The sequence below is a fragment of the Cnephaeus nilssonii genome (genome assembly GCF_951640355.1).
Source record: "Cnephaeus nilssonii genome assembly, chromosome: 22".
NCBI classification, from domain to species: Eukaryota; Metazoa; Chordata; class Mammalia; order Chiroptera; family Vespertilionidae; genus Cnephaeus; species Cnephaeus nilssonii.
Genome location: NC_137093.1, coordinates 21,809,473 through 21,833,625, shown reverse-complemented (window position 1 = coordinate 21,833,625; position 24,153 = coordinate 21,809,473). Strand labels below are relative to the sequence as shown.

General features: G+C 45.9%; 2 protein-coding genes across 7 annotated transcripts; both read right to left on the bottom strand.

Annotated features, from left to right (window-relative positions):
* Positions 1-72: 72 nt before the first annotated feature.
* On the bottom strand, positions 73-20,617 carry ZNF202 (zinc finger protein 202). Of its 6 annotated transcripts, none has more exons than XM_079763209.1 (7): positions 20,441-20,617; positions 8,130-8,658; positions 7,238-7,448; positions 6,834-6,922; positions 5,791-5,920; positions 4,964-5,083; positions 73-4,164 (listed from the first exon to the last, which is right to left on the bottom strand). In XM_079763209.1, exons 2-7 carry the CDS (start codon positions 8,559-8,561, stop codon positions 3,071-3,073), a joined length of 2,076 nt encoding a protein of 691 aa, XP_079619335.1. In that variant the 5' UTR covers positions 8,562-8,658; positions 20,441-20,617; the 3' UTR covers positions 73-3,070. The 6 variants fall into 6 exon arrangements, with proteins under 6 accessions (XP_079619335.1, XP_079619337.1, XP_079619338.1 ...); XM_079763211.1 differs by having other exon boundaries at positions 20,493-20,542; XM_079763212.1 differs by having other exon boundaries at positions 20,489-20,507.
* Positions 20,618-22,987: 2,370 nt separating this feature from the next.
* Positions 22,988-23,929, bottom strand: LOC307094378 (olfactory receptor 6X1-like; the record flags this gene model as incomplete). The annotated part of the gene is made up of 1 exon (XM_079763155.1): positions 22,988-23,929. The coding sequence occupies one exon, from the start codon at positions 23,927-23,929 to the stop codon at positions 22,988-22,990; it is 942 nt and encodes a 313-aa protein (XP_079619281.1).
* Between the last annotated feature and the right edge of the window lie 224 nt (positions 23,930-24,153).

Genomic DNA, 24,153 nt, shown 5'->3' with positions numbered 1-24,153 from the left:
CCGTAATCAAAACAGCTTGGTACTGGCACAAGAACAGGCATACAGATCAACGGAACAGAACAGAGAACCCAGAAATTGACCCAAGCCATGAAGCTCAATTAATATTTGACAAAGGAGGCAAGAGCATACAATTGAGTCAAGAGAGTCTCTTCAATAAATGGTGTTGGGAAAATTGGACAGATACATGGAAAAAATGAAACTAGACCACCAACTTACACCATAAGTAAGAATAAACTTAAAATGGATAAAAGACTTAAATGTAAGTCATGAAACCATAAAAATTCTAGAAGAAACCATAGGCAGCAAAATCTTTGACATCTCGTAGCAATGTGTTTACAAATCCATCTCCTAAGGCAAAGGAAACTAAGGAGAAAATAAACGGGACATCAAAATACAAAGCTTCTACACAGCAAGAGAAACCACCAACAAAACGAAGAGAGCCCACTGGATGGGAGAAAATATTTGGCAATGATACATCTGATAAAGGGTTAATATCCAAAATATACAAGGAACTCATACAATTTAAAAGGAAGACAAACAATCCAATTAAATAATGGGCAAAGGACATTTCTCCAGAGGACAGATGGCCAAGAGATACATGAAGAAATGCTCAGTCACTAATCATTTGAGATGCAAATCAAAACGATAATGAGGTACCATCTCATACCTGTCAGAAGGGCTACCATCAACAAATCAATAAATGACAAGTGCTGGCGAGATGTGGAGAAAAGGGAGCCCTAGCTGGTTTGGCTCAGTGGATAGAGCGTTGGCCTGAAGAGTCCCAGGTTAGATTTGTCAAGGGTATAGGCCCGGTTACAAACTTGATCCCCAGTAGAGGGTGTGCAGGAGGCAGCCAATCAATGATTCTCTCTCATCATGATATTTCTCTCTCCCCCTCTCTCTGAAATCAATAAAAATATATTTAAAAAAAAGGGGGGGGAACCCTAGTACACTGCTGTTGGGAATGCAGACTGGTACAACCATTATAGAAAAACAGTATGGAGTTTCCTCAAAAAACTAAATATGGAACTGCCCTTAAAAAACTAAATATGGAACTACCATTTGACCCAGTGATCCCACTTCTAGGAATATATCCTAAGAAACCCAAAGCACCAATCAGAATGTATGCATCCCTATGTTCATAGCAGCACAATTTACAATAGCTAAGATCTGGAAACAGCCCAAGTGCCATCAGTAGATGAGTGGATAAAAAAGCCCATTTATACCATGGACTACTATGCAGCAATAAAAAAGAAGAATCTCTTACCTTTTGAGACAGCATGGAGGGACCTGGAGAGTATCATGCTAAGTGAAATAAGTCAGTCAGAGAAAAACAAGTATCACATGATTATACTCATATGTGGAATCTAAGTAACAAAATGAACCAATTAACGGAGTGGATCCAGAGACATGGAAGCATGGACAAATGCAGAATCTCAGAGGGAAGTAGGGGGAGGGTGGTGGGTTGGAGGTAATCAACTGAAGACCTTGTATGCATATATGCATATAACCCATGGACACAAACAATAAGGTCCTGAAGGCTTGGGGGAGGGGGGGAGGGAGGGAGGCAGTCAATGGGGGAAAGAAGAAAAAACAAAAAAACCCAGGGAACTTGACTACCAGTGTTACTTTCATTTATTTCCATGTGCACATTTCCAAAGGACAATGGCAGACTGGTACTAAAACCAAACCAGTCAATTGGAATATCATTACTGACCAAAATGAGAATTTCCTGGTTGAGGTGTTAGGGTTGGGGCCTTGTTCTTATGCCTATATTCCGCTGGTGTACACTGGATTGAAAAACAGAGCAACAGAAACCAGGCACAGAAGATGTCTCCCTCTTCTCATGCTTTAATCCCATACCCTGTGCTCCAAGTATGGAGGACAGTCTCCCCAGTCCTTGCCACTCCCACAATCAAAGCAGGTGAGGTTCATAGTTATTCAGCCTCATTTCCACAGAACCTGTATCAGGCAATAGAGACCCTTGGGCCATGGGATACTATGACTTAGTTCTTAAATACATGAAAATGAAATCACAGAGAAGCAGACAATGCAAACACGTGAAAGCCATTTACTTTTAGTAAATTCTTCAGGGTCCCAGTTGCTGGGGTTCCTTATGTTCCCTGATACCACAGAACCAGGGTAGGGATGCTGGGGGTCAGGAGAATAGTCTTGAAAGCCTTCACCAGCAGTAATAGCTTTTTCTTAATTGTTCCATAATCTGATCTCAGATCTCCAGTTTTATGTAAGCGATGTGACCCAATGCCTTTGTAAGGTGACACTGTTCCAAAAGGCCCTCACAAACCCCTGTGAAGAGGGTGGGGTGGGTGGGCAGGCTTGTACATATGTGGGAATGTAAATGTTTTCATTATGATTTAATTATGTTTTGTTAAATCTCTTGGCACCCAAATGCCACATCCCACTTGTAGTAGAAAAAGTGTTGGGGACAAAACCAAGAAACTGGTAGAACAGTAGGAAGGCGAACATCGTGAGAATTCTAAAAGGAGGGGAAGAAAAACCCACAAGAAAGAGGCTTGGGACAAGGTCTTCCTTTTTAGCAGTGTCTGGCACTGGCATCACTTTGTCAATGGGAATGGAGCCCCCTGACAAGGTCCGTGTGAAGCAGCTTTGAGGTTTTCGCCCATCAGACACTTCTCCAATCTCTCCCCAGAATCACGGACAGAGCCCGGTGAGGAAGTGAATCAGTGAGATGTGTAGTTATCCTGTGAATGGCTAGCAAAACAATCTGGATGCAAGTATCTGGCCGTGAGTTCAGGGCTGTGTGCTTTAAGATCTGAGCCCTTACCAAACCTAAGGAATTGTCCTGGGCAACTTCAACTTGAGGCTGCTTGGTCTTTAGGGTATCTAACAGCCTATTTCTGGGGAAATATAATAACCACAACTCTTAAGACTTCTAATTCTCCTGCCTCATACCGATGACGGAGAGGCAGGAACACTCCAGTCAAGAAGCCTCAGCTCAGGTTGTACTTTGGGCAAAATAGCTCCTTAAGGAGAAGTTGAGAGTGGTGTTTACTTAATTGTGGGAAGAGCTTATGTCAATCTGGGCAAGTCAGGGACACTCCCTGGAAAAGATCTCCCCAGGACAACCAGAGGGCTTTTCCTCGCCTACCCCGGGGTCAGGGCTGAATGCAGACCTCCTATCGTGGGGTCCTAGCTGGGAGGTGGTTCCTGAGTGGGTCCTCTGATGCCTGATTAAGTGATAGCCTCTGCTGAAGCTCTTCCCACAGGCAGGGCACGTGAATGGTTTCTCGCCAGTGTGTGTTCTTTGATGCCTGACGAGGTGGTCCCTTCGACTGAAGCTTTTCCCACATTCGTTGCATTGGCAGGACCTCGCTGCAGTGTGTCCTCTCAGGTGCTTGGCAAATGCAGCCCTATGGCCGAAGCTCCGCCCACACTGGCCACAGAGATAGAGCTGCTCGGTATCATGTGCCTTCCGGTGTGCCAGGTACTGCCTGTGGTCGCCGAAGTACTCTCCACACTCTCCACACATGTAGGGCTTGTCTCCATGCTGGATTCTTTGGTGTGTTGTTAGCACAGATTTCTGGCTGAAGTTTTTGCCACAAATAGTACAAAAGAAAGGTTTTTCTCCTGTATGCGTCCTATGATGCCTGACAAGATCTGAAGTCCAGCGGAAGTGCTTTCCACATTCATCACACCTATAGGGCTTCTCAACAGGTGTTTTCTCAGCTGGGGCCAGAGGGGAGGTCTCATTCAAATTCTTCTGGTTTAGGGGGAATTTATAAGGAGTGCCCAGTATGTGAATCTTTTGGTGCCTGGCAAGATGTGAGCTCCGCGTGTAACTTTTGCCACACTCCATACATTTATAGGGTTTTTCTCCTGTGTGAGTTCTCAGGTGTCTAACAAGGTGGGAGTTGCACGTGAAATTTTTCCCACATATAGGACAGCCATGAGGTTTCCCTAACAGGGAGTGGATAGGTACGGTTTCCTGAAGATTTATTGAACTATTAATTTGAGAAATATTTGTATCAAATCTTTCATCAAGTCTACCTGGATCATCCTCAAAGACTATTTCCCAATCTGGAGTCTGGTGGATTTCTGGATCTCCTAAAACAGATGTGTGCAGATTCTCCAAATTCAGATCTTCTTGCTCAAGAAACTCTTCCTCATCTTCACTCCTATCTCCTGAAGAGATGGTAAGAGGAGAAGAGAGAAAATTATAGAGGTAATGACACTTTCTACACAATGCGGGGGGGGGGGGGGGGGAAGAGTTATTTTAAAACAGAGATCTGGAAGGGCCAGATCACATAGTGAGAAGCCCATATTTCGTAACTGTAGAGATAGGGATAAAAGGAAATAGTCACATGAATGCCTGTCATATGCCAGGCTCTTTCTTATGTTATCTTTTTTTTTTTTTTTTTTTTTTGATTTCAGAGAGGAAGGAAGAGGGAGAGAGAGATAGAAACATCCATGATGAGAGAGAGTCATGGATCGGCTGTCTCCTGCAAGTCCCCCACTTGGGATCGAGCCCACAACCCAAGCATGTGCCCTTGACCGGAATCGAACCCGGACCCTTCAGTCCGCAGGCCGATGCTCTATCCACTGAGCCAAACCGGTTAGGGCTCTTATGTTATCTTAAGCTATTAATAGCCTTAATTTGAACAAATATTATAATCCTCATTTCACAAATGTGGAGGCTGAGGATCAAGTTTATGTAAACTGCTTAATAAATGGTTTAGCCACAATTCCAAAAGTCCTGATATCCACCCCCCCCCCCCCCCAATTTTGTATTACATATACCTCAAATGAATGATGGGAGGGGTAAGAGGAGGAAAAGGATTGAAGGATTTGGCGTTTAGAGGGAGACAGAAGTAATGCCTGACATGTTGGAAGAACCAATGAGGGCGATACCTCAGAGAGAAAGAGGGGAGCACTGACTAAAGGAGCTGCCAGCTCCTTTGTGAATCCTTTGGTCTTTCCTCACCTGTGTAGGTAAAAGTCAGGATGTCTGGCTCTTGAGGTTCTTGAGGCTCTAGGATATCTGGAACCAAAGGCTCTTCTTCTATAATGTAGGAGATCTCCTCTAATCTGGGGATTGGAAATGCTGTTCAAGAGGGGAAACAGGACATTCTGATTGGTTAAACAATTCCCTGTGTAAAAGCATATCAGCCAAGTCAGTCATTCAAATCTTTGGTCTTTTTAGCTTGAGTACCTCCAACTAAGTACTGCATATTTTTTGTCTTTTACCTATAACTCAGTAATTATACAACTAAATGCTACCCTCTTTTCCCATATTTAAATAAGTAGATTATCTCCAACTTTTATTGCTTGTTTCAAAACACATGCTTACCTCAAATATATTAAAGCAATCTCTCTCTCTCTCTCTCTCTCTCTCTATATATATATATATATATAAAAGCCTAATATGCAAATTGTCCCCTCAGGAGTTCAACTGGAAGTTCAATCGATCGCTGATGTGTGCTGACCACCAGAGGGCGGTGCGGAATGAAGGAAGGCCCTGATCAGCCCTCATCGCTGGCCAGGCCTAGGGACACATGCACAAATTTCATGCACCGGGCCTCTAGTAATATTATAACTTTATTTTATTAGAAGTTTCCAACCATTTTCTAAGCATTTCTCTTCCCTTTAACTTAGAAGGATATCATCTTACTCAGCTAACCCTTCAATCTCATTGGTGGGGTAGGCATAAGAGAAGTCTAGTACATATAGTCTAAGCTCTAAGCCCCCATAATTTCCAATAGGAAAAGATGTCTGTGTTCACAACACTTTAAAACACTTGAACTTCCTTACACAAGGAGACCACAATTCCACAGTCTTCTTCCAAGACATATTCTCCATAAAACTCTTTCTGTGTTGGATCCAGATCATTCCACTGGTCCTGGGAGAAGCATACAGCCACATCCTTGAACGTTACCAATCCCTGAAACAACAGCAGGATTCAATTAAAATGCGATGCCTCATGGAGCCTCACATTCTGTTCCTGGAATGAAGGTCTCTGGTATAGGCAGAATCCACCCAGGGGACAGAAGGGACCCAAATGGGATACTTGGTTCCCTCAGGAAACCTGTGTTTCACCATGTCACTGCTTCCCTACTGGCACTTTCACACTGGCCTGCTACTGCTACCTCATCTTACTTCCTTTCAGAACTATGTTCTTCTTCCTCTTGAGAATATTAATTACAAAAAAAAGTCTTAAAAGTCATCATTCAATTCCCTAGTTGATGCTTTAATGCTACTTACATTTGTATAAAAAGTCCTCTTTTCTAGGAAGCTTTCCCTAACTGGCCTTCTCTAATGACCCTTATCACTTACAAAGTCTACCTAGCATAAATAGGACTTTTTCCTTCAGCTACACTAGTCTAAAAGCACAGATAAATTCTATTCCTTTGCCCCCAGCCACATAGCTTCACTTCTGGGCTCTGCCTAAGGTCAGTCTTCATAATGTGGCCTGACTGAATGCAGCCCTTGGTACACCATGAAGTTCAGAAATTACTTCTGCAGCAGTCAGTCATCCTTACCAATGACTGTCAAGTTTATTCCTAAAAACCAAAACAAACCCCCATTCAACAATGTCAAAGTTGCAGTGGAGAGTTACAAAATAATCCCATTCAGTTAGTCCCTCTGGTCAGTGGCAAATAAAGGGGTTTTGGAGCCTGCAGATCCAACTGAGACTATTATAACTTATCTCATTAGATGCAACTCCCTTTCCCCAGCCCCCACAAGTGAAGAACAGAATTTAAACTGACAAAAGAGTGGAAATTGGTGTCCTGTCTGACCCACTGAGTACATGGCTCTTCAAATTCTCTATGGAATAGAGGGACACAAGGGTGCACCTGTGACAGAGCAGTAAGAAGGGCGACCATCTCTGGGTTTCCGGTGTTCCTCTCCTCAGGAAGGCCTGGGTCCTGGGGCACTGGAACCTCTACGAAGAAAAGAGGGCAGAGGTCAGCAATAGGCAATGCACCCCTGTAACTAACAAAGAGCTGAAAACCCCCATCATCTTTGGGAATCAAGGGCAGCTCCAGTAACCCAAACAATACAATCTACAACACTAACGGATGCTAAGAGAATGACCAAGAGCACTGCTCTCTAAGCTCAGCCCTAATCACGGGACTCTAGCTAGTACTGTCTCCTCTCAACACCCTGTCCTGTGAGTTACTCCTATTCCAATCTCCCCAGCCTCACTGGTACAGAAGTCCATCCCCCCCGCCCCCCGCATTCTGCCGGGGCTTCCCACCGCTCTCGTGCAGGGGCTGCAGCTCCAGTTCATGGCACAGGCTCTGCTCTGCTGGTGCCCCTGGATCTGGGCTCTGCGTGATCTCCACATGGGGCTCCTCTGGGGTCAGGGTCTGCGCAGGATCCTGCAGCTCACTAGGTGACTCAGGCTCTGCTCCTGGGTGCACTGTCTCCTCTGACAGGACTTCCTGGCCATGAACATGGGCAGTCACCTGGGAATAATTCCAACTTCCAGTCACCATGGAATCAGGAGGAAAGTCTTGGTTGTCATCAGGGCTCATTTTAGGAGAAGCTGCCAATAGAAAAAAACTCCCAGAGGGACCCAGATGAAGAGGGGAACCCCCAGTTCCATTGGGGCATGCAAAGAGCTGTTATCCTTGCCAGATCAAAGCAGGAACAATCAGATACTGCACTGCTTTCTTGCCTCCCTCAACTGTGTCCCGCCCCACCAGGGCTGAGGTCCTGGCCTTCCCATCGTCATCTGTCCCACCCGCAGCAACCCCCGGTGTTTGCTTCCATGTGCTGTTGACCTGGGCGGGAATCTGTGGCTGAGGGTTTATGAGAACCTTTGAGGAAGTGACAAAATCTTCCTCCCCAGAAATTGGAGATTCAACATCTAAAGAAGGAAAAACGAAAGCCATGTGACCCTGGGGTGATGAAGGCCCTTAAGGTAGTCAGTCCCTAGGTGGGTGTTTCAAAAACCAGAAAGTAACACTCACACACACAGACACCGCCTCTGCCCCATGGGGCTTATGGATCTAGGCGCAACCCACGGGCAGAGCCAATTAAATTTAAAGGTGATTTATGGGGCCCTGTCAGCTCTACTCCCAAATCCATCCTTCCAGCAAATGGTCCCCCTCCACATCACACAGGTCAGGACTCCCCCTCCTCACCCACCGCCTTGGTGTCCTGGGTTGGTTTTGCAAACCCTCCACCAGTGTCACCGCCTCCTCGCCACTCTCTGGCCGCTGGCCCCGCACCCAGCTCTGCAGCTCTCCGGGCAGGACGGTAAGGAACTGTTCCAGCACGAGCAGCTCTAGGATCTGCTCCTTTGTGCGCCTCTCTGGCCTCAGCCACTGACGACAAAGTTCTCGGAGTCGAATGAGAGCTTCCCGAGGGCTTGCTGCTTCCTGGTAGCGAAAGCGCCGGAAGTTCTGATGTGAGGTCTCAAGCACGGGGAAGTTCTGATGTGAGGTCTCAAGCACGGGGTCGTCCCTCTGCAAGACAGATTCTGGCCTACAGGTGAAATCATCTTCCAATTTCACCAGTAGAATCCCCTCTTCTTCCCAAAGATCCTGGTCCTCTGGTTCCAAGGCCGTAGCCATTTTCTGGCTCTGGGCTGGTCTCACACCATCTAGAGCTCACACTGTCATTACCCCCCAGTCTCAGCCTGGGCACCTGGAGGAGTTTCTCCCAAGGGACCTGGGGTAGAGAAGTAGAGACAAACAGTGTAAGCACAGAATTATACACAGGGATAGCAGTTCTGAGTTTAATAATAATCTTGCACATATAACACTTCCTCAAGCTATTAAATCCCCTTTCCCCGAATCTGCATGACCTGTAAACAAATCTAGTTGGACCAGATGATGCATGTTGAACATGTATGTTCCTACCTCTTTTCCTGGGCAGGGTTCACACCCCATAGAAAAATACTGCATTTCTACTTAAATGGCTAGCAGCAAGGATACTCAGAATTACCTGCTAAAAACTGTGGTACTGACCAAGGTGTGTCCTGTACAAATACAAACACATTTACATATATCCTAGAATGTACATTCTCAGAAGAAATACATCGACAGGACTGAAATAGAGAGAAGGCCTTATCAAAGTTCATTCTCAACCGAATCATACCCAGTTTTCATTTCTTCTGTAAAATGGAAACTCTCAGGCTGGCACATAGGCACCCCCAATAGCAACTTTTCTCTTTTAAGACATCTTTAGTTGGAAGACCTACAGGCACTCACACCCAAGCGTTCAAAACGGAGTTCATTCATCAGTCTTACTCCCAACTCTCCCTCTTCCTGGAATCCTGTCTAGGCTGGATCATCCCTAGTTAAGATTCAACTTTGTAATCCTTGGATTCAGCGTTAATTCTTCCTCATTGCTTACAGCTCATTAAACCGATTCTACCTCCTACCCTCTGAATCGGTTTCCTCCCCTTCCTTCCCAGAGACTGCTGCACTTTGGGCCCTCACCTCTTACCTGCACCATTGCCAGGACCTAACTGGGTGCCAGCAGCACTCTGTGAGCAAAGGGCAACAGAATGACCTACGAAGCTTTTGCAAAACAGCATCACACATCTTTTTTCTGAATATTCTGATTCAGTCAATCTAGGCAACTGTATCTTTAGAAGCACTGGGTGTGGTTTGGATGTGCATCTTGGTTGAAACACCGAGGGTGTGTAAGGTTAAGAATGAGAGCCTTGGAATAGGCTGCCAGGATGTGAATCCTGGCTCTACTGTTCCCTAAGTATGAGGCCATGGGCAAGTCCTTATTCTCCTCTATCCTCATAGAATAGAGGTCATAATGGTACTCATCTAATAGGTACTATGAGGATTAAATGTATTAGTACCTGTGAAGTACTTAGAAGAGTGATGGCACGCCAAAGTTAACTTCTTTCAATATTTCTAAATTTTAGTTCAAACAGCATCACTCAACATTTAAAAAATAATTTCTTCCCTGGCCAGGTGGCTCAGTTGGTTGGAGTGTCATCCTGTACAGTTGCAGGTTTGATTCCTGGTCAGGGTGCATGTGGGAGGAACCCATCGATGTATCTCTTACAATGATGTTTCTCTCTCTCTCTCAAATCAATTAAAAAACCCATATCCTCAGATGAGGATAAATAACAATAATGATGATGATAATAATTTCTTACTGTAAGATCAGTTCCAAAATCCTCAGCATATGAAGCTCTTCACCATCAGCCCTCAATCTATTTTTACACTTCACACCCTACCCTTTCCTCTGCCTTATTACCTGGTTATTACAAATGCACTGCGCATCTCCCTACAACAGGGTGTCTTCCCAGGCCTCCAGGCCTGTGTGAAGGCAGTTCCTTCTGCATGGAATACCCATACCCCACCCCCAATGCTGCATGGTGTTCCCACTTCTTCTTGACAGGTCCCTCTTCTCCATCCCCATGACCCGCAGGGTAGGTCCTTATCTGTTCTCATCTGGATTACTGAAATTGGCTCCAAATGTGAGCTACCTGCCTCCAGGCCTACCTTCAAGTTACCAGTCACAAGAGTACTCTTGGCAAATCTGGTCCCTATTTAAGACCCTCAATCAATCCTATCTTGTAAGTGAAATACAGACTTCCAAGTATCATATATTAGAGGCCTGGTGCACAAAATTCATGCACGGTGTGTGTGTATGTGTATATGTCTGTGTCCCTCAGCCCAGCCTGCACCCTCTCCAATCTGGGACCCCTTGAGGGATGTCCAACTGCCCATTTAGGCCCAATACCACCAGCCAGAATCAGGCCTAAACGGGCAGTCGGACATCCCTCTCACAATCCAGGACTGCTGGCTCCCAACCGCTCGCCTGCCTGCCTACCTGATTGCCCCTAACCGCTTCTGCCTGCCAACCTGATGACCCCTAACCACTCCCCTGCCAGCCTGATTGACACCTGCTTCCCTGCAGGCCTGATTGCCCCTAACTGTCCTCCCCTGCCGACCTGGTCACCCCAACTGCCCTCCCCAGCAGGCCTGGTCGCCCCTAGCTGCTCTCCCCTGCTAGCCTGGTTGCCCCCAACTGTCCTCCCCTGCAGACCTGGGTCTCCCCCAACTGTCCTCCCCTGCAGGCCTGGTCGCCCCCAACTGCCCTCCTCTGCTGGCCCGGGCACCCCTAACTGCCCTCCCCTGCAGGTCTGGTCACTCGCAATTGCCCTCTCCTGCTGGCCCAGTCACCCCTATCTGCCCTTCCCTGCCGGCCTGATCGCCCCTAATTGCCCTGCCCTGCCGGCCTGGTTGCCCCTGTCCTCCCCTGCAGGCCTTGTCCCTCCCAAATGTGCTCCCCTGCAGTCCCTGTCCCCCGCAACTGCCCTCCCCTGAAGGCCTGGTTACTCCCAACTGCCCTCCCCTGCAGGCCTGGTCCCTCCCAACTGCCCTCCCCTGCCGGCCATCTTGTGTCCACATGGGGGCAGCCATCTTGTGTTGGACTGATGGTCAATTTGCATATCACCTCTTTATTATATAGGATTAGGATGGACTTTCATCTTATTTCCTTTGCCCTACTCTCCAATCCTTTCAAACACATATACACAAGTGTGCATGCAAATCACACAAAAGTCCTAAATTCTCTGGCTTTTGAACATGCTGTTCCTTTTGAGTCTTTGCCCTTCATTAGGTTAGACCAGGGGTCCTCAAACTTTTTAAACAGAAGGCCAGTTCACTGTCCCTCAGACTGTTGGAGGGCCGGACTATAGTTTTAAAAAAAAACTATGAACAAATTCCTATGCACACTGCTAAGTCGGCTGCTAAGCAGGACAGGCAGCGGCAGCAAAAACACCCGGCGGGCCAGATAAATGTCCTCGGTGGGCCGCATGTGGCCCACGGGCCATAGTTTGAGGACCCCTGGATTAGACTTTATCTTTCAAGACACAGCTCAGGCTTCATGTCCTCTGAGATGTTTACTTTGATCCCATTTCCCCCATCCTTAAGGCATGGTTAGAAATTACTGTGCTTCCATAGCAACCTGCGCACATCTCTATCACAGTATCTGTCATGTCAAATAGCCATTTTTTATCTTTTCTGTGAAACGCCTTAAAGTTAGGGGCTATGCTTTTCATCAATGTCCAATACCTATAATGAAGCGCACAATAAAAATGCATTTAAATGAATACACCTCCACTTTGAAGTTTTCTTCCCAATTTAACAGGAAGCAGCAGTCTTTTTTTCTCTATTATGTTTCTACTCTCTTTTTATTCACCCAATCTTGTTAATTCTACCTTCTAAACTTCTTTCAAATTCATCCATTTCACCTCCACTGCCAGTCCCCTGGTGGAGCCATCAGATCCCACTAAGAGGCACTAATAGAAGCCTTTAAAAAAAAATTATATTATCAGCTCCTACACCTCACTGGCAAGTGACAGACACTCAAATGTTGAATTAACAACTTGGCTCAAGTTTTACCACTGGTCTTCCTGGCCTTGCCCCCTCCAGACCAAGCTGCAGTCCACACATATAACCTGAGAAATTTTTCAATCTTTATATGCTTGAACCGAACTGCCTCAGATCCACCTTCAAAATTATCACTCCACCCTTAACAGCTGTGTCTAATGTGCTATTGCCCATCAAATTAGTTTAATTTCAGTAACCATATTATTCATTTTTATTATCTATATCACATTGCTCTTCATGCTTACTTTTCCATTATCCTAAAATATTTACTATATACTTTGTTTTAGAGTCCCATATCTCTAGATTTTCATATGCGAGTTTTCCTACTTATTCAATCTCTATCTCATGATTTATTTTCTCAGGCGGTTTGTAATGCTTAAAATGCTATGTCCATCCTCCATGAATGAATTTTATGTTGGGAGTTCGGAGAGCCCTAGGTTATAAAAGTGAGCTCTTTGAATAGAATTTCATTTGCTTCTACCTAAAAACTAATGATTTCAATGATCTTGGATCAGTTTTTATGTTAATTTCTCAGTGTTCCTGAGTTAAGCTGGTATTATCTGGGCCAAAGCCTATGACTTTTGTCCTACGAAGCTTATGGAGGCCTACTTCCTTGCCCTTTTGATTTATCATTCGACAGATTTCCAGGAAGGGACAGCTCTTCAAGGCTCCAGGCTAAGAGAGATTCAATTCCAGGTACCTCCCTCACCCCCACCAGTTCCCCAGTTCATGTCCCTTGTTGGAGCACAGATTTTAGAACCCCAAACTCCAGAAGCCTTTATTTTGGTTTCAAATGTCCTTGGGCTGTGGTGGTGTTAGCTTGTACTTACTATTCTAGTTTTTATTTCTAGAACCTATACATTTAACCTTTAGGTTTTTTTGTTTGTTTTTTGTGAGGTGGGGCAAATGGGTGCAGGAATGTAATGGGCAGGAGCCCCCCCTCGACATTAGCTGCACCTGCAATATTGTAGGAAGGTCTAAGTGGTGAACTTTCTAACATAAAAAATCAGCCAATGGCTTCACATTGTCCATAGAATAAAATGTAAACATACTTGATTCTCAAAGCCCTTCACGACCTGGCCCCTACCTACTTCTCTTTGCCCACGATCGCCACTCCCACTGAACGTCACTGCTTCACAGTAGTGTCTCTTCCCTCTGCCCTCACTAGGATTTCACGATGCTGTTCACTCCTCCTGAATACCCTTTCCTACTACCCCTGCTGGTTAACTCGACTCATCCGTTAGCTGCAGTTTTCCCAGGATGCCTCCCTGACCGTCCAGACCACTCCCACAGGAACTTGCACTGCCCCCTATCACAGCACACTTATCTTTTTGAGTGGTAAGAACTGTTCATCTTGCTGTTGAACTCACCAGACTGTAAAGCTCTGAGGACAGGGACAGAAGGCACCCAGCTCACTGCCCATCACGCAACAGGCACTCACACACAGAACACTTCGGTCTTTTAAGTCTTTCTCTGGAAGGACGGACAGTGTCTTATTAATTCTTATTCATTTATCCAGCAAACCCTGTGCTAGACAAGGAATGAATACGGAAGACGGTTTACTGCTTGGACTGTGAGTAAACCCAACACTCTTAGTGGTTCCTAATGTGACAGAACTCATTGCAAGGGGTCTTCAGGCTGCCCTGGGACAATCCAAATGCAAGTCACACAAAGTTGTGCATTTGGAAAAAGAAATCATTTTACTTTGAGGATTTAAATAAACTTTAATAAGCACAAAACCAGACATCCAGTAATTTAATGAAACTATAATAATGACTACTGATCCAGACAAAACTTCCAACCACCCTCCCCCCCCCCCCAAATCTTGCAAGGAAGAACCCATGCAAGGTGAAGCCGACTAGGAACCCTCATTGTTTTCCTGTTGTACTAGCTACAAGAGATTCCCTACTATGAAAAGGGTTCTGTTCTCACAAGACTTTGCTTTCCAAAGGAAAAAAATGTAACAGCACCTCATAAAATAGGCCATTTTTAGCCCGGCGGATGCGGCTCAGTGGTTGAACATCGACCTATGAACCAGGAGGTCATGGTTTGATTCTGGGTCAGGGCATATCCTTGGGGTTTTGGGCTAGATCCCCAATAGGGGGCGTGCAAGAGGCAGTCAATCCTGTTTCTCATCGTTGTTTCTTTCTCTCCCTCTCTGAAATCAATAAAAAAATATATATTAAAAAACTGCCATTTTAAAATGCCCTTCAGAATCATGAAATGAGATTTCCAATGCTTGTTTGCATTTACGTTGGCAGCCTGAGAAATGGAGATGAAGGCAAACAGATCCCCAGCAGCAGAATGGAGGGAGGAAGGGGAGTCCTTGGTGGGGCAAGAGATGGGAAGGAACAGGAGGCGGGCAGTGCTGTGGAAAGAGCACCAGACTAGGTACCCAAAGATGACAGGCCCAGCAAGGGTTTCATGGGATAACAAGCACAAGGGCCCTTGTAACGGGTAAAGCCCTCTGCAGGTAACTGCTCTCCTCACACACAAGATTAGCTGAGATCTGGGTGAGTTTATGAACTAAAATGTGCTTGCAATTGTCAGGTATCAGTATCAGAGCTAGAACGTGGACATTGTTTTATTCTCTAATTCACGGGGTGTACTACACTGTCAGTCTCTCTTGCAAATTTGTTGTCCTCGCTATTCTAGCACCTTTCCATTCAATGTCTGTCCTTGGAAGGGTTCCACAATGACAGCTAAAAACCGGACAAAAGGATAACACAGAGAGAATGTGAAGCCAGGCCAGGAAGGGCGAAAAACTTGGTTCCAGAAGGTTCTGAAATGATGTATGCAGAGGTGTTTCACAAGCCTAGGTCCCATAGCTCGTCAAGAGTGTGTATTTCTATGAGGCAGAATTGGGGGAGAGATGTGGAAAAGCTAAGACCTTTCTCCAATCTTGGTCCAGCTTCTCTGCTTCTTATCTGAAGTGTCACAGCCCGTGAAGACCCTACAGAATTCTACTGACAAGAACGGGACACTGCAGGCAATGGAAGGGTACCTGCTTCTCTACCTAAAATATTACCATTTGCGGGGGTCATTCTGGGGCCTAAATGACAAGGTCTGTAGTCATATCTGTCTCAAGGAGAGATAGTGACCTATTTAGTAGCAAATAATTTTCAGAAGAAAACAGTGATCAGAAAGGTTCAAATGATTCTATTTAGCAGACATCGCTATCCCTTCCAGTCTCCATTCTTGTCTTACACTAATTCAGATCCACAATCTAGAAATTTGAATATGACTGCTTACTGGGTCAATGCAACAGATCATCTTTCTCATTGCTCTAGAATAGAAATCAACTAATAAAAATTGTTAACTGCCCTTTTCCAATGCTGTATTGTTCTTTAAAACTAAAGAGTAGCCCAGTAAGATGCCCCTACTGGAAAGATTCTTTTGTTGTGTGAACTGTCGGATACACAAAATGTTTCTCCATGCTTTCCATACAAAGGTTAGGGGCTAGGGAGCCCTTTGCTGGATCCCTCTCCTCACTCATTAGCCATGTGACACTCCCTAAGTCTCATCTTCAAAATGGGGCTCACACCACCTCAGATGGCTGTCCTAAAGAGGAAGTGAAGTAACATACAGAACCACTCAGCATACAGCCTGGCAGAGGGCAGATGCCCAATATATATATTTTCTCTTTTTTCCAACTTGCTGTAAATCCTTTTGGGAAGAAGGCAAGATTTAAATGTTAAGCAAACAGTCTGTTATTTCATCAAAATTACAAAAAGATTAAAATGTACAGGAAAAATCTTGGTCTGTGAAGTGTTAAACCAGAGGAGTCCTTGCTTTGACAGCACTTATAAGCTAGGATCAAATAGGACCCTTTTCCAAGGGTGGAAACTGACAGACAGGATCGAAATAAACTCTAATAAGCAGTTACATGCAATCCTCCCAAATCATATTAGCAATGCCTCTATGGATCAATGTCATAGTCCCCTTCTCTCCCTGTAACTGGGAGGAGGCAATAGGAGGAGAGCAGTTAGTATACCCAAGAAGTTCCTCAAAAACTTAACTCGAAGGCAAAAGAAATAAAAGAAAATGAATTCATTGACTTTTGGCTTTTGAACACATCAAGCTCAAACTATATTTAAAAACTATTTTGCCACTTAAAATTTTTTCCTTCTTCATTAGATTCAACATAAAATATCTGAGTAGCACAGAGAGAAGTGGCTCAATAGGTTTCAAAGAAACAGAATAAGGTGTAGAGAAGGGGAAGATAGGAAGGATAAAGAGGTCAGACAGGCGGTGGTGGTACAGCGAAGCCAGGGAGGCTGAGATATAAATACCTTCCACCTGAATTTGTAGACTTTGTGGTTAGGATCAAAGTGTACAATGGGCATAAAAATGTCACTGAGCCCAGCTGCCATGGCTCAGTGGTTGAGCATCAACCTGTGAACCAGGAGGTCTCGGTTCAATTCCTGGTCAACGGCACAAGCCCGGGTTTCGGGCTTGATCCCCGGCTGCAGGAGGCAGCCGATCAATGATTCTTTCATCATTGATGTTACTCTCTCTCTCTTCCTCTCTGCAATCAATAAAAATATATTTTTTAAAAATGTCACTGAGAGTAAATGCAAACATGAAAAATGTAAAATAAAGCTCTAAAATCATTATAATTCACTTCATTTTTTACTTAAAATGTGTCCCATAGATATGTACCAAAGGCCCAGGAGGCTGAACAGTGGACAGCTCTGCCTTTGGAGTTAGATGACCTGCGTTCTACCTCCTAAACGGGTGTCACCTTGGACAAGCCACATCAACTCATCCTGAAGATGGGGATGATTCTCTACCTAAAGGCAGAGAGCTGGGTCATCTTTTGAGAAACTGTCCAGCTCTTTGCTGGTGACAAGGGAGGTGTTTTGAGAGGAACAAGGATATATGGCTTTATTGAGTACTTGGGCCCTAATGTATCAGCTTAGGATGGTGAAAGGGATTCATTATACGGACTTGAGGCAGGCTAGAGGCCAAATATAGATTTTAAGAGTCCAAAATGAAATATGCGGCCATCATGATCATATTGGTTAATCTCCAACACAAAGATTAACCTTCGGTAAATTTCCCAGAGATGGTTAATGGCCTACATAAAGCAGCACCTATTTGCCCCAGGTTAAAACAGAACCTAAACTAATCTTAAGTAGGAAAAGGGCAGTCAGCAAACCTGACTCCCATCCTGATAACAGCAGAGTTTTCATTTGGCAGCCAGAGTTACACTAGCTGTATCCAATGAATGACCACAACGAACATGGTCAATGCCAATCACACATTACTTAATAAAAGATAACAGGATATTATAAATACAGCCTGACCTGAGGTGTAAATGTGGATAATTCAGAACAGTCAATTCAGAAGTCATTAACTAGGTTTTTAGTTTTGTAATTAATACTCTAGTCCGGACGCTCCCTGCTCTGTCCCAGATGACCTCCTTCTGGCTTTCCCGGGACTCCCCTGCATATGAGATGCTAAAGGATGGGGCCCGTGCTTGCTGGACCAGAGGACTCTGAGAAGTGTCAGGTTTCCACTGCAGACTAAGGCCTGGTCCAAAGTAGAAGCAATCCTAGGAAGCCTTTCTTGCTGTGGGCAGTTTAGCACCTTTATCTCCCACTGTGAGCCCTGCCCCTGAGAGCAAAGCCCTCCTTATTCACTTTCATATTTCCAGAGCCTAACATTTTACCAAATATTTGGAAGAAAAGGTGCTCAATAAATGTGTCTTGAATTTAATTAAGCTATTTTTTTCTTCCAACTTGAGTATAGAAGCACATTAAGAATCAGTGGAGGCCAGGGATTCTGTCTGGGTAATAAAGCACTCACAGGGACAGCTACAGGCATTTGGCATTAGCATTTATTCCAATCTTCCGGGGAATCAGCTGCAATAGCCATATATTGTTTTACTATGTGGCATAGAATTAGTAGACAAAAACTTCTTCAAGGGGGTCTGGGGGTGAGCTCATTCCTAATATCTCACCACACAAGGTGCTAGACAGAGAAAGATGAAAAAAAGCATAGGTTCTGACCTTACAGAATTTAATATATAGTTAAGAAATACCAGGGACTTTACATACTAGGGATTCACAGCAAAAACTTAGTTTATGAGTATAAACTATATGATCAAAAGAGAAGCACCTATCAAGAGAAATAAGAAAATTAAGGGGAAAACTTTTTAAGTATTTCATTTTCAATTTGGTATAAGCTAATGTGGCATTCGGAGTTTGTTTGTTTTCCTCTTCTTTTCTTTCTAATTTTATTTTATTGTTTAAAGTATTACACATAGTAACACATATATCTCCTTTTTTGTTTTTCAAGTACACTTTCTTAATTCTACAAATGAAAGAATTCAGACCCATGTGGTTAAATTACCCACACAAGCGCTTATTTTTAGTTTCCAGCACAGAAGTACTCTACACACAGGTCTTTTGATCCCCAAACCACTGCAAGGTTTATGTGAAGAAGTCTGGCCAAAGGCAGTGGTTCTCAGTGTCAGAAACCTAGACCAGCAGCACCAGCACCTCAGAACTTGTTAGACCCTCGAATTATCAAGCACCAGCCCAGGCCTCTCACCAGCAACTCTGGGGCTGGCCCCACCCATCTGTTTCACAAGCCCTTCAGGCACTTGAGATGCAGACATTGGAGAACCCGTACCTGAGGCAAAGGAAGTAAATGTGAGGTTCCAGCAGAAAGGGGGAGGGGGTGCAAAAGTAGAAAGAGTCTAGGGCCCTTCAGTTTCATGCTTGTGCCCAATTAAATGGGAAAACTACCTGTGTCGTTTGTAATGCCCAAGAGTCCCTCACATCCTAGTAAGCCTTGCTGTGCCCTTGAAATGACTGTCTACTGCAATATAATATATACAAAGAGAGCAAAAGGGGTACAGCCGGAGGAGAAAGGGGTGAAGATTAAGAATCCCAGGAGGAAAAATTCCCTTCCTTCCTCCAAACCTGCCCCTCCTGATGCTACCTAGCAAGAGCAGAAAGTTACTGGAGACACATGGCCACAAACCCTAACTGCTCTGCTGTCTCGCTTCCCAGCAAGAGGCCTCCCATGGCCCCCCCCACAACCTTTCCGAAGTGGCTTTCTGGATCAAGGCTCATGCGTGGGGGTGGCTTGGAAGGGAAGTGGGAGGAGGATCTCCACTGGCTTTCCTTGTGGCTTCTGAGTGGGGCTGCCCTGGGTATCACCTGCAGAGTGTGGCCAGAGAAAAAGCACCAGCTTCTAAGCCTAGCCTCCAAGAGGGACCCTGGGGATGGGGGGTGGGAGTGGGGGGCCCTGGCACTGCTCCCCAGGACCACGGTGGTGTCAGAGCTGGGGCAAAGAGCTGGAACCAAGGCAGACGGATTATCAGAGCGCCTAGGAGCCAAGAACATCCGACGCCCAGAAAAATGAGAAGCGGGCTGCCACCTTTGTGAGAGAACGCAGCATATCCATGGCACATCCCTAACAAACTTTGAAGTTCAGCCAGACACAAAGCAGAGGCCCGCACCCTCCTGCCCAGGGTGAGAGGGGGCGGTAAGAAGTGCCAATCGGGCCCTTTTAGGAGCGGGCAGGAAAGCCGCCGGTGACGGGGAGCTCGGGGTCAGTCACCGAGACAGCCGGGAAGCCCGAGCCAGACCGCCTCCGAGGCCTACGGTGACCCCCAGTGGGTGTCTGCGTGGGTGCTGGGCCGGGGGTTAGCGGTGGAGAGAGATGGGGGGGTCTGTGCAGGCCGGGAGAATGCGGGGGGGAGATGCCTGAGCAACCGGCGAGGCGGGGCGAGAAAACGCTGCGAGAAACCACCGGGCCCAGACCACTCCCCCCTCGGTCCGCCGGGGGCAGCGCGGAAGCCATGGGAGCAGCTTTCCCGCAGGCCTCAGGGGCGGGGGGCTGGAAGAAGGACGCCTGGAGCGCCCCCCGCGGCCCGCGGGTTCCAGCTCCGGCCGCCAGGACGCGCGGGGCCACGACGCCTCCCTCGGCCCCTCGCGACACTGCCGCCGCCCTCTCCCCAGGATCCGCACCGGCTCCCAGGGTCGGGGGCGGGGTCTGCGACCTCTTCCCTCGTCCCCGCCCTGCGCTGCCCAGCTCAGCCCGGTCCGGCCCAGCCCGCCAGCACTCACGGCTCCGACAGCTCCCGGGGCTCCTCCCCTGCCCAGCCGGCTTCTCACCCACCCACTCCCGGCCCGAGCGGCCGCCACCGGATCCGAGTCGCGCGGGGCCAGGAGGGTCGGAACACGTGGGGCCTTTGCACCGGAACCGGAAGCTGCCGTCGCCCCGCCCCCTCGCTGCGCTGAAGCCGTTCTAGGCCCTGGGAGGTGTGGTCCTCTCTATGTGCCCAGCGCCAGTGGCAGCTCCCAGCTTGGGGATCCTCGTCCAAAAGGGCTCACCCACACCGCTTCCGCTCCTCCGCCGCCCTTCTCCGATTTTCTTTCTGTTTTTCTGTTTTTGATCTTTATTTCTTTGTTTGGATTGTGATGCCAATATCTCTACTTGTTTTTCTTTTCTCCCCCCCCCCCCATCCCCCTTTGAATTGTCTGTCATGCACTGTAGCAGAGAGCAGCTGGGGGTTGAATACTGGCCCTTGCATTTTTTTTTTAATTAAAAAATTTTAATATTGACATTATTGCAGCTGTTCCTCTTTTCCTCCCCTTTGCCTACCTCCACCCATGCCATCTTCTCCCTTGGCCTTCACCAAACTATTGTCCCTGTCCCTGAGGTATGCATATATGTTCTTTAGCTGTTTCCTTCTTCTTCATCCAGTCACCCCCAACCCCTCCCATCAGGCACCGCCCAGTTTCTTCCATTTATCCTTGCTTCCAGTTCCATTTTGCTCCGCAATTTATTTTGTTCATTAGATTCTACATCTTAGTAAGAGAATATGATATGTCTTTCTCTGACTGGCTTATTTTACTTAAAATAATACTCCCTATAGGTATGAAGTTAAACTTGGTTTTCTCCTGCTAATCTGTCTCATGCCAATTTAATTCTTATACCATTCAGAAGGACCTAGGAGGCGAGAGGAGAAATATTTCCTCCTCGTCAAAACCATTCTTTTGATGACAGGGTTCTTGATGATATTCATGTCCTTAGCGTCTCCTTGCCTTCAAATGAGTGATTCCTATGCCCAGCTCTAAGACAGCTCTTCTCTCAGATAAATTGGGTATGACAGTGAGATAACATTTTTACCTCGTTGCACTTTAGAATTTTCAATTCAGTACTAAAAAAAAATGCACAATAATCCTTTTTAAAAATCATAGTTTTAATGGGGTTTTAATGATAACATTTCTTTGCTGTTGGAAGAGGGACATATAGAATACTAATTATTACAAACTGTGACTCATCTGCGTCATCATTGTGTAAGAACCTTCACGACAGATGTCTTGTCTGAGAGCAAGGTTATACCAATAGATCTGTCACCTGCCTTGAGGGACTTTACATGCTAATCATACACGCCAGCTCTGAACTTAGTGTAACCTTGGGGCCGAGTTTTCCAGCAGGGAAGCCTTCATGGTTATGTTGGCTCTGAGATTTTTTATTGGTTTCCTAGGCACATGGCCTACCTAGGTTGAATTACAGCAATTGGCATAATCCAATAGGAAATTTTCATATGATATCCTCAACTTTTGGTATTACCTGGGAATAAACAGCGTTAGGTTTAATTAAAAATGTGTTTTATGTCAGGATGGATATCCAGCCCTAGCTGATTTTGGCTCAATGGATAGAGTGTTGGCCTGCGTACTGAAGGGTCCCGGGTTCTATTCTGGTCAAGGGCGCATGCCCGGGTTGTGGGCTCGATCCCTATTGGGGGTGGGGGTGGTGGGCAGGAGGTGCAGGAGGTAGCAGATCAATGATTCTCATCATTGATGTTTCTATCTTTCCCCTCTCCTTTCCTCTCAGATATCAATAAGAAATATATATTTTAAAAAACCCAACATCTTTATTTAAAAAAAGATGGACATCACTTATTGAGATATTATCAGATAAAACCTAATGTATTTCAAGCATTTTTGAAAGACCCTTTGAATTGATTAGGAGACTTCAGGGGACTTCTATTATGAAGAAAATAAATATTAAGAAAATGAGGTGTCAGATGCCTTATACCTTTGACAAGGAGATGAGGCAAAGGGATTTATTATAAACAGAGTGAGACAGGATTTTTAAAAAAATTTTTAAGTGATTTTTACAGAGAGGAAGGGAGATGGATAGAGAGAAACATCAATCAGCTGCCTCCTGCATCATAAGAAATCATACTGGGGATCGAGCCTGCAACCAAGGTACATGCCTTTGACTGGAATTGAACCCGGGACCCTTCCGTCTGTGGGCCGACGCTCTATCCACTGAGCCAAGCAAGTTAGGGCAGGATTTCTTACATTTTAAAAATAAGTTACTGACAGTTGTCCCTGATTCTAGTGGTTTCCACTTTCACCATATGATTGAGCAAGTCCTCAGTTCTGTCTCATGCACCTGAGGGCACTGGGCGGTTTCCTTGTTAGATAATTAGGTCACATCTCCTCTTCAAGGAGGATTTTTGGTTCATTTATATGTAATTAATGCTTGTAGGAAACCGTAACGATCGTAGTTTGCTTTCACATCTTTGCCTTCTCCACAATCCTCTCTCCCATTTAATTTGATATCTGCATTAAGTTTATTTTGATGTGTCGCATGTTTTACTCTGCATGATGAGGAGTCTTTGGAAAAGACATTGCTTTCCTTAGGGCTTCTTTGACCTCCTTGTTTCTAATGGTGTAAATAAATGGATTCAGAAGGGGCGTGAGGATAGTATTTAGCACCGACACCACCTTATTAATCTTAAAGGAGGAGTGTGCGGTGGGTCTCAGGTACATGAACAGGACGGCTCCGTAAAACAGAGAGACCACGGTCAGGTGAGAGGCACAGGTAGAGAAAGCCTTCTGGCGGCCAGGGGCGGAAGGAATCTTCAGGATGGTAGACAGAATGGACCCATAAGAAATCATAGTGAAGAGCAGCGACCCTGGGATCACCAGGAGGGTGGCCAAGAGACCCAGAAGCTCCAAAGTGCCTGTGTCTCCACAGGCTGCTTTCAAGATGGGACCAACATCACAGTAGAAATGATTGATGACATTGTCGCCACAGAATGGCAACTGGATGAGCAGCATCATCTGGCAAAACACAATGGCAAAGCCCACCGCCCAGGAGCTGAGGGCCAGTTGCAGGCAGAGGTTCCTGGTCATGATGGCGGGGTAGCGAAGGGGCTTGCAGATGGCCAGGTAACGGTCAAAGGACATGCTAGTGAGGATGAAGAACTCAGTGGTGCCCAGGAAGAAGTGGAAGAAGGACTGCAGCAGGCAGCACGGGGTGCAGATCGCTGTTCTCGCCACCACGAAGGTTTCTAGCAGTTTAGGGATGACCGTGGTGGTGTACCAGATCTCTAGGAAGGACAAGTTGCAAAGGAAGAAGTACATTGGAGTTTGCAGTCTGGGCTCAGCCCAGACCAGGACAATAATGAGCCCATTGCCTGCAAGGGTTAGTATGTAGATGAGAAAGATCACTGTGAAGACGGGGACTTGTAGCCCTTGGATCCCAGGAAAGCCAAGGAGGATGAACTCTGTGATTGCTGTGCCATTTCTCATGTCTCTTGATATTCTAGAAAAATAGGCCAAAAAAAATGGCACCTTAGAACCTCACACTCAAATACAGTTTAAACTAAAAAAGGAGGAGAAAGAGGAGGAGGAGGAGGAGGAGGAGGAGGAGGAGGAGGAGGAGGAGGAGAAGGAGGAAGAGGAGGAGGAGGAGGAGGAGGAAGAGGAGGAGGAGGAGAAGAAGGGAAAGGAAGGAAGGAAGGAAGGAAGGAAGG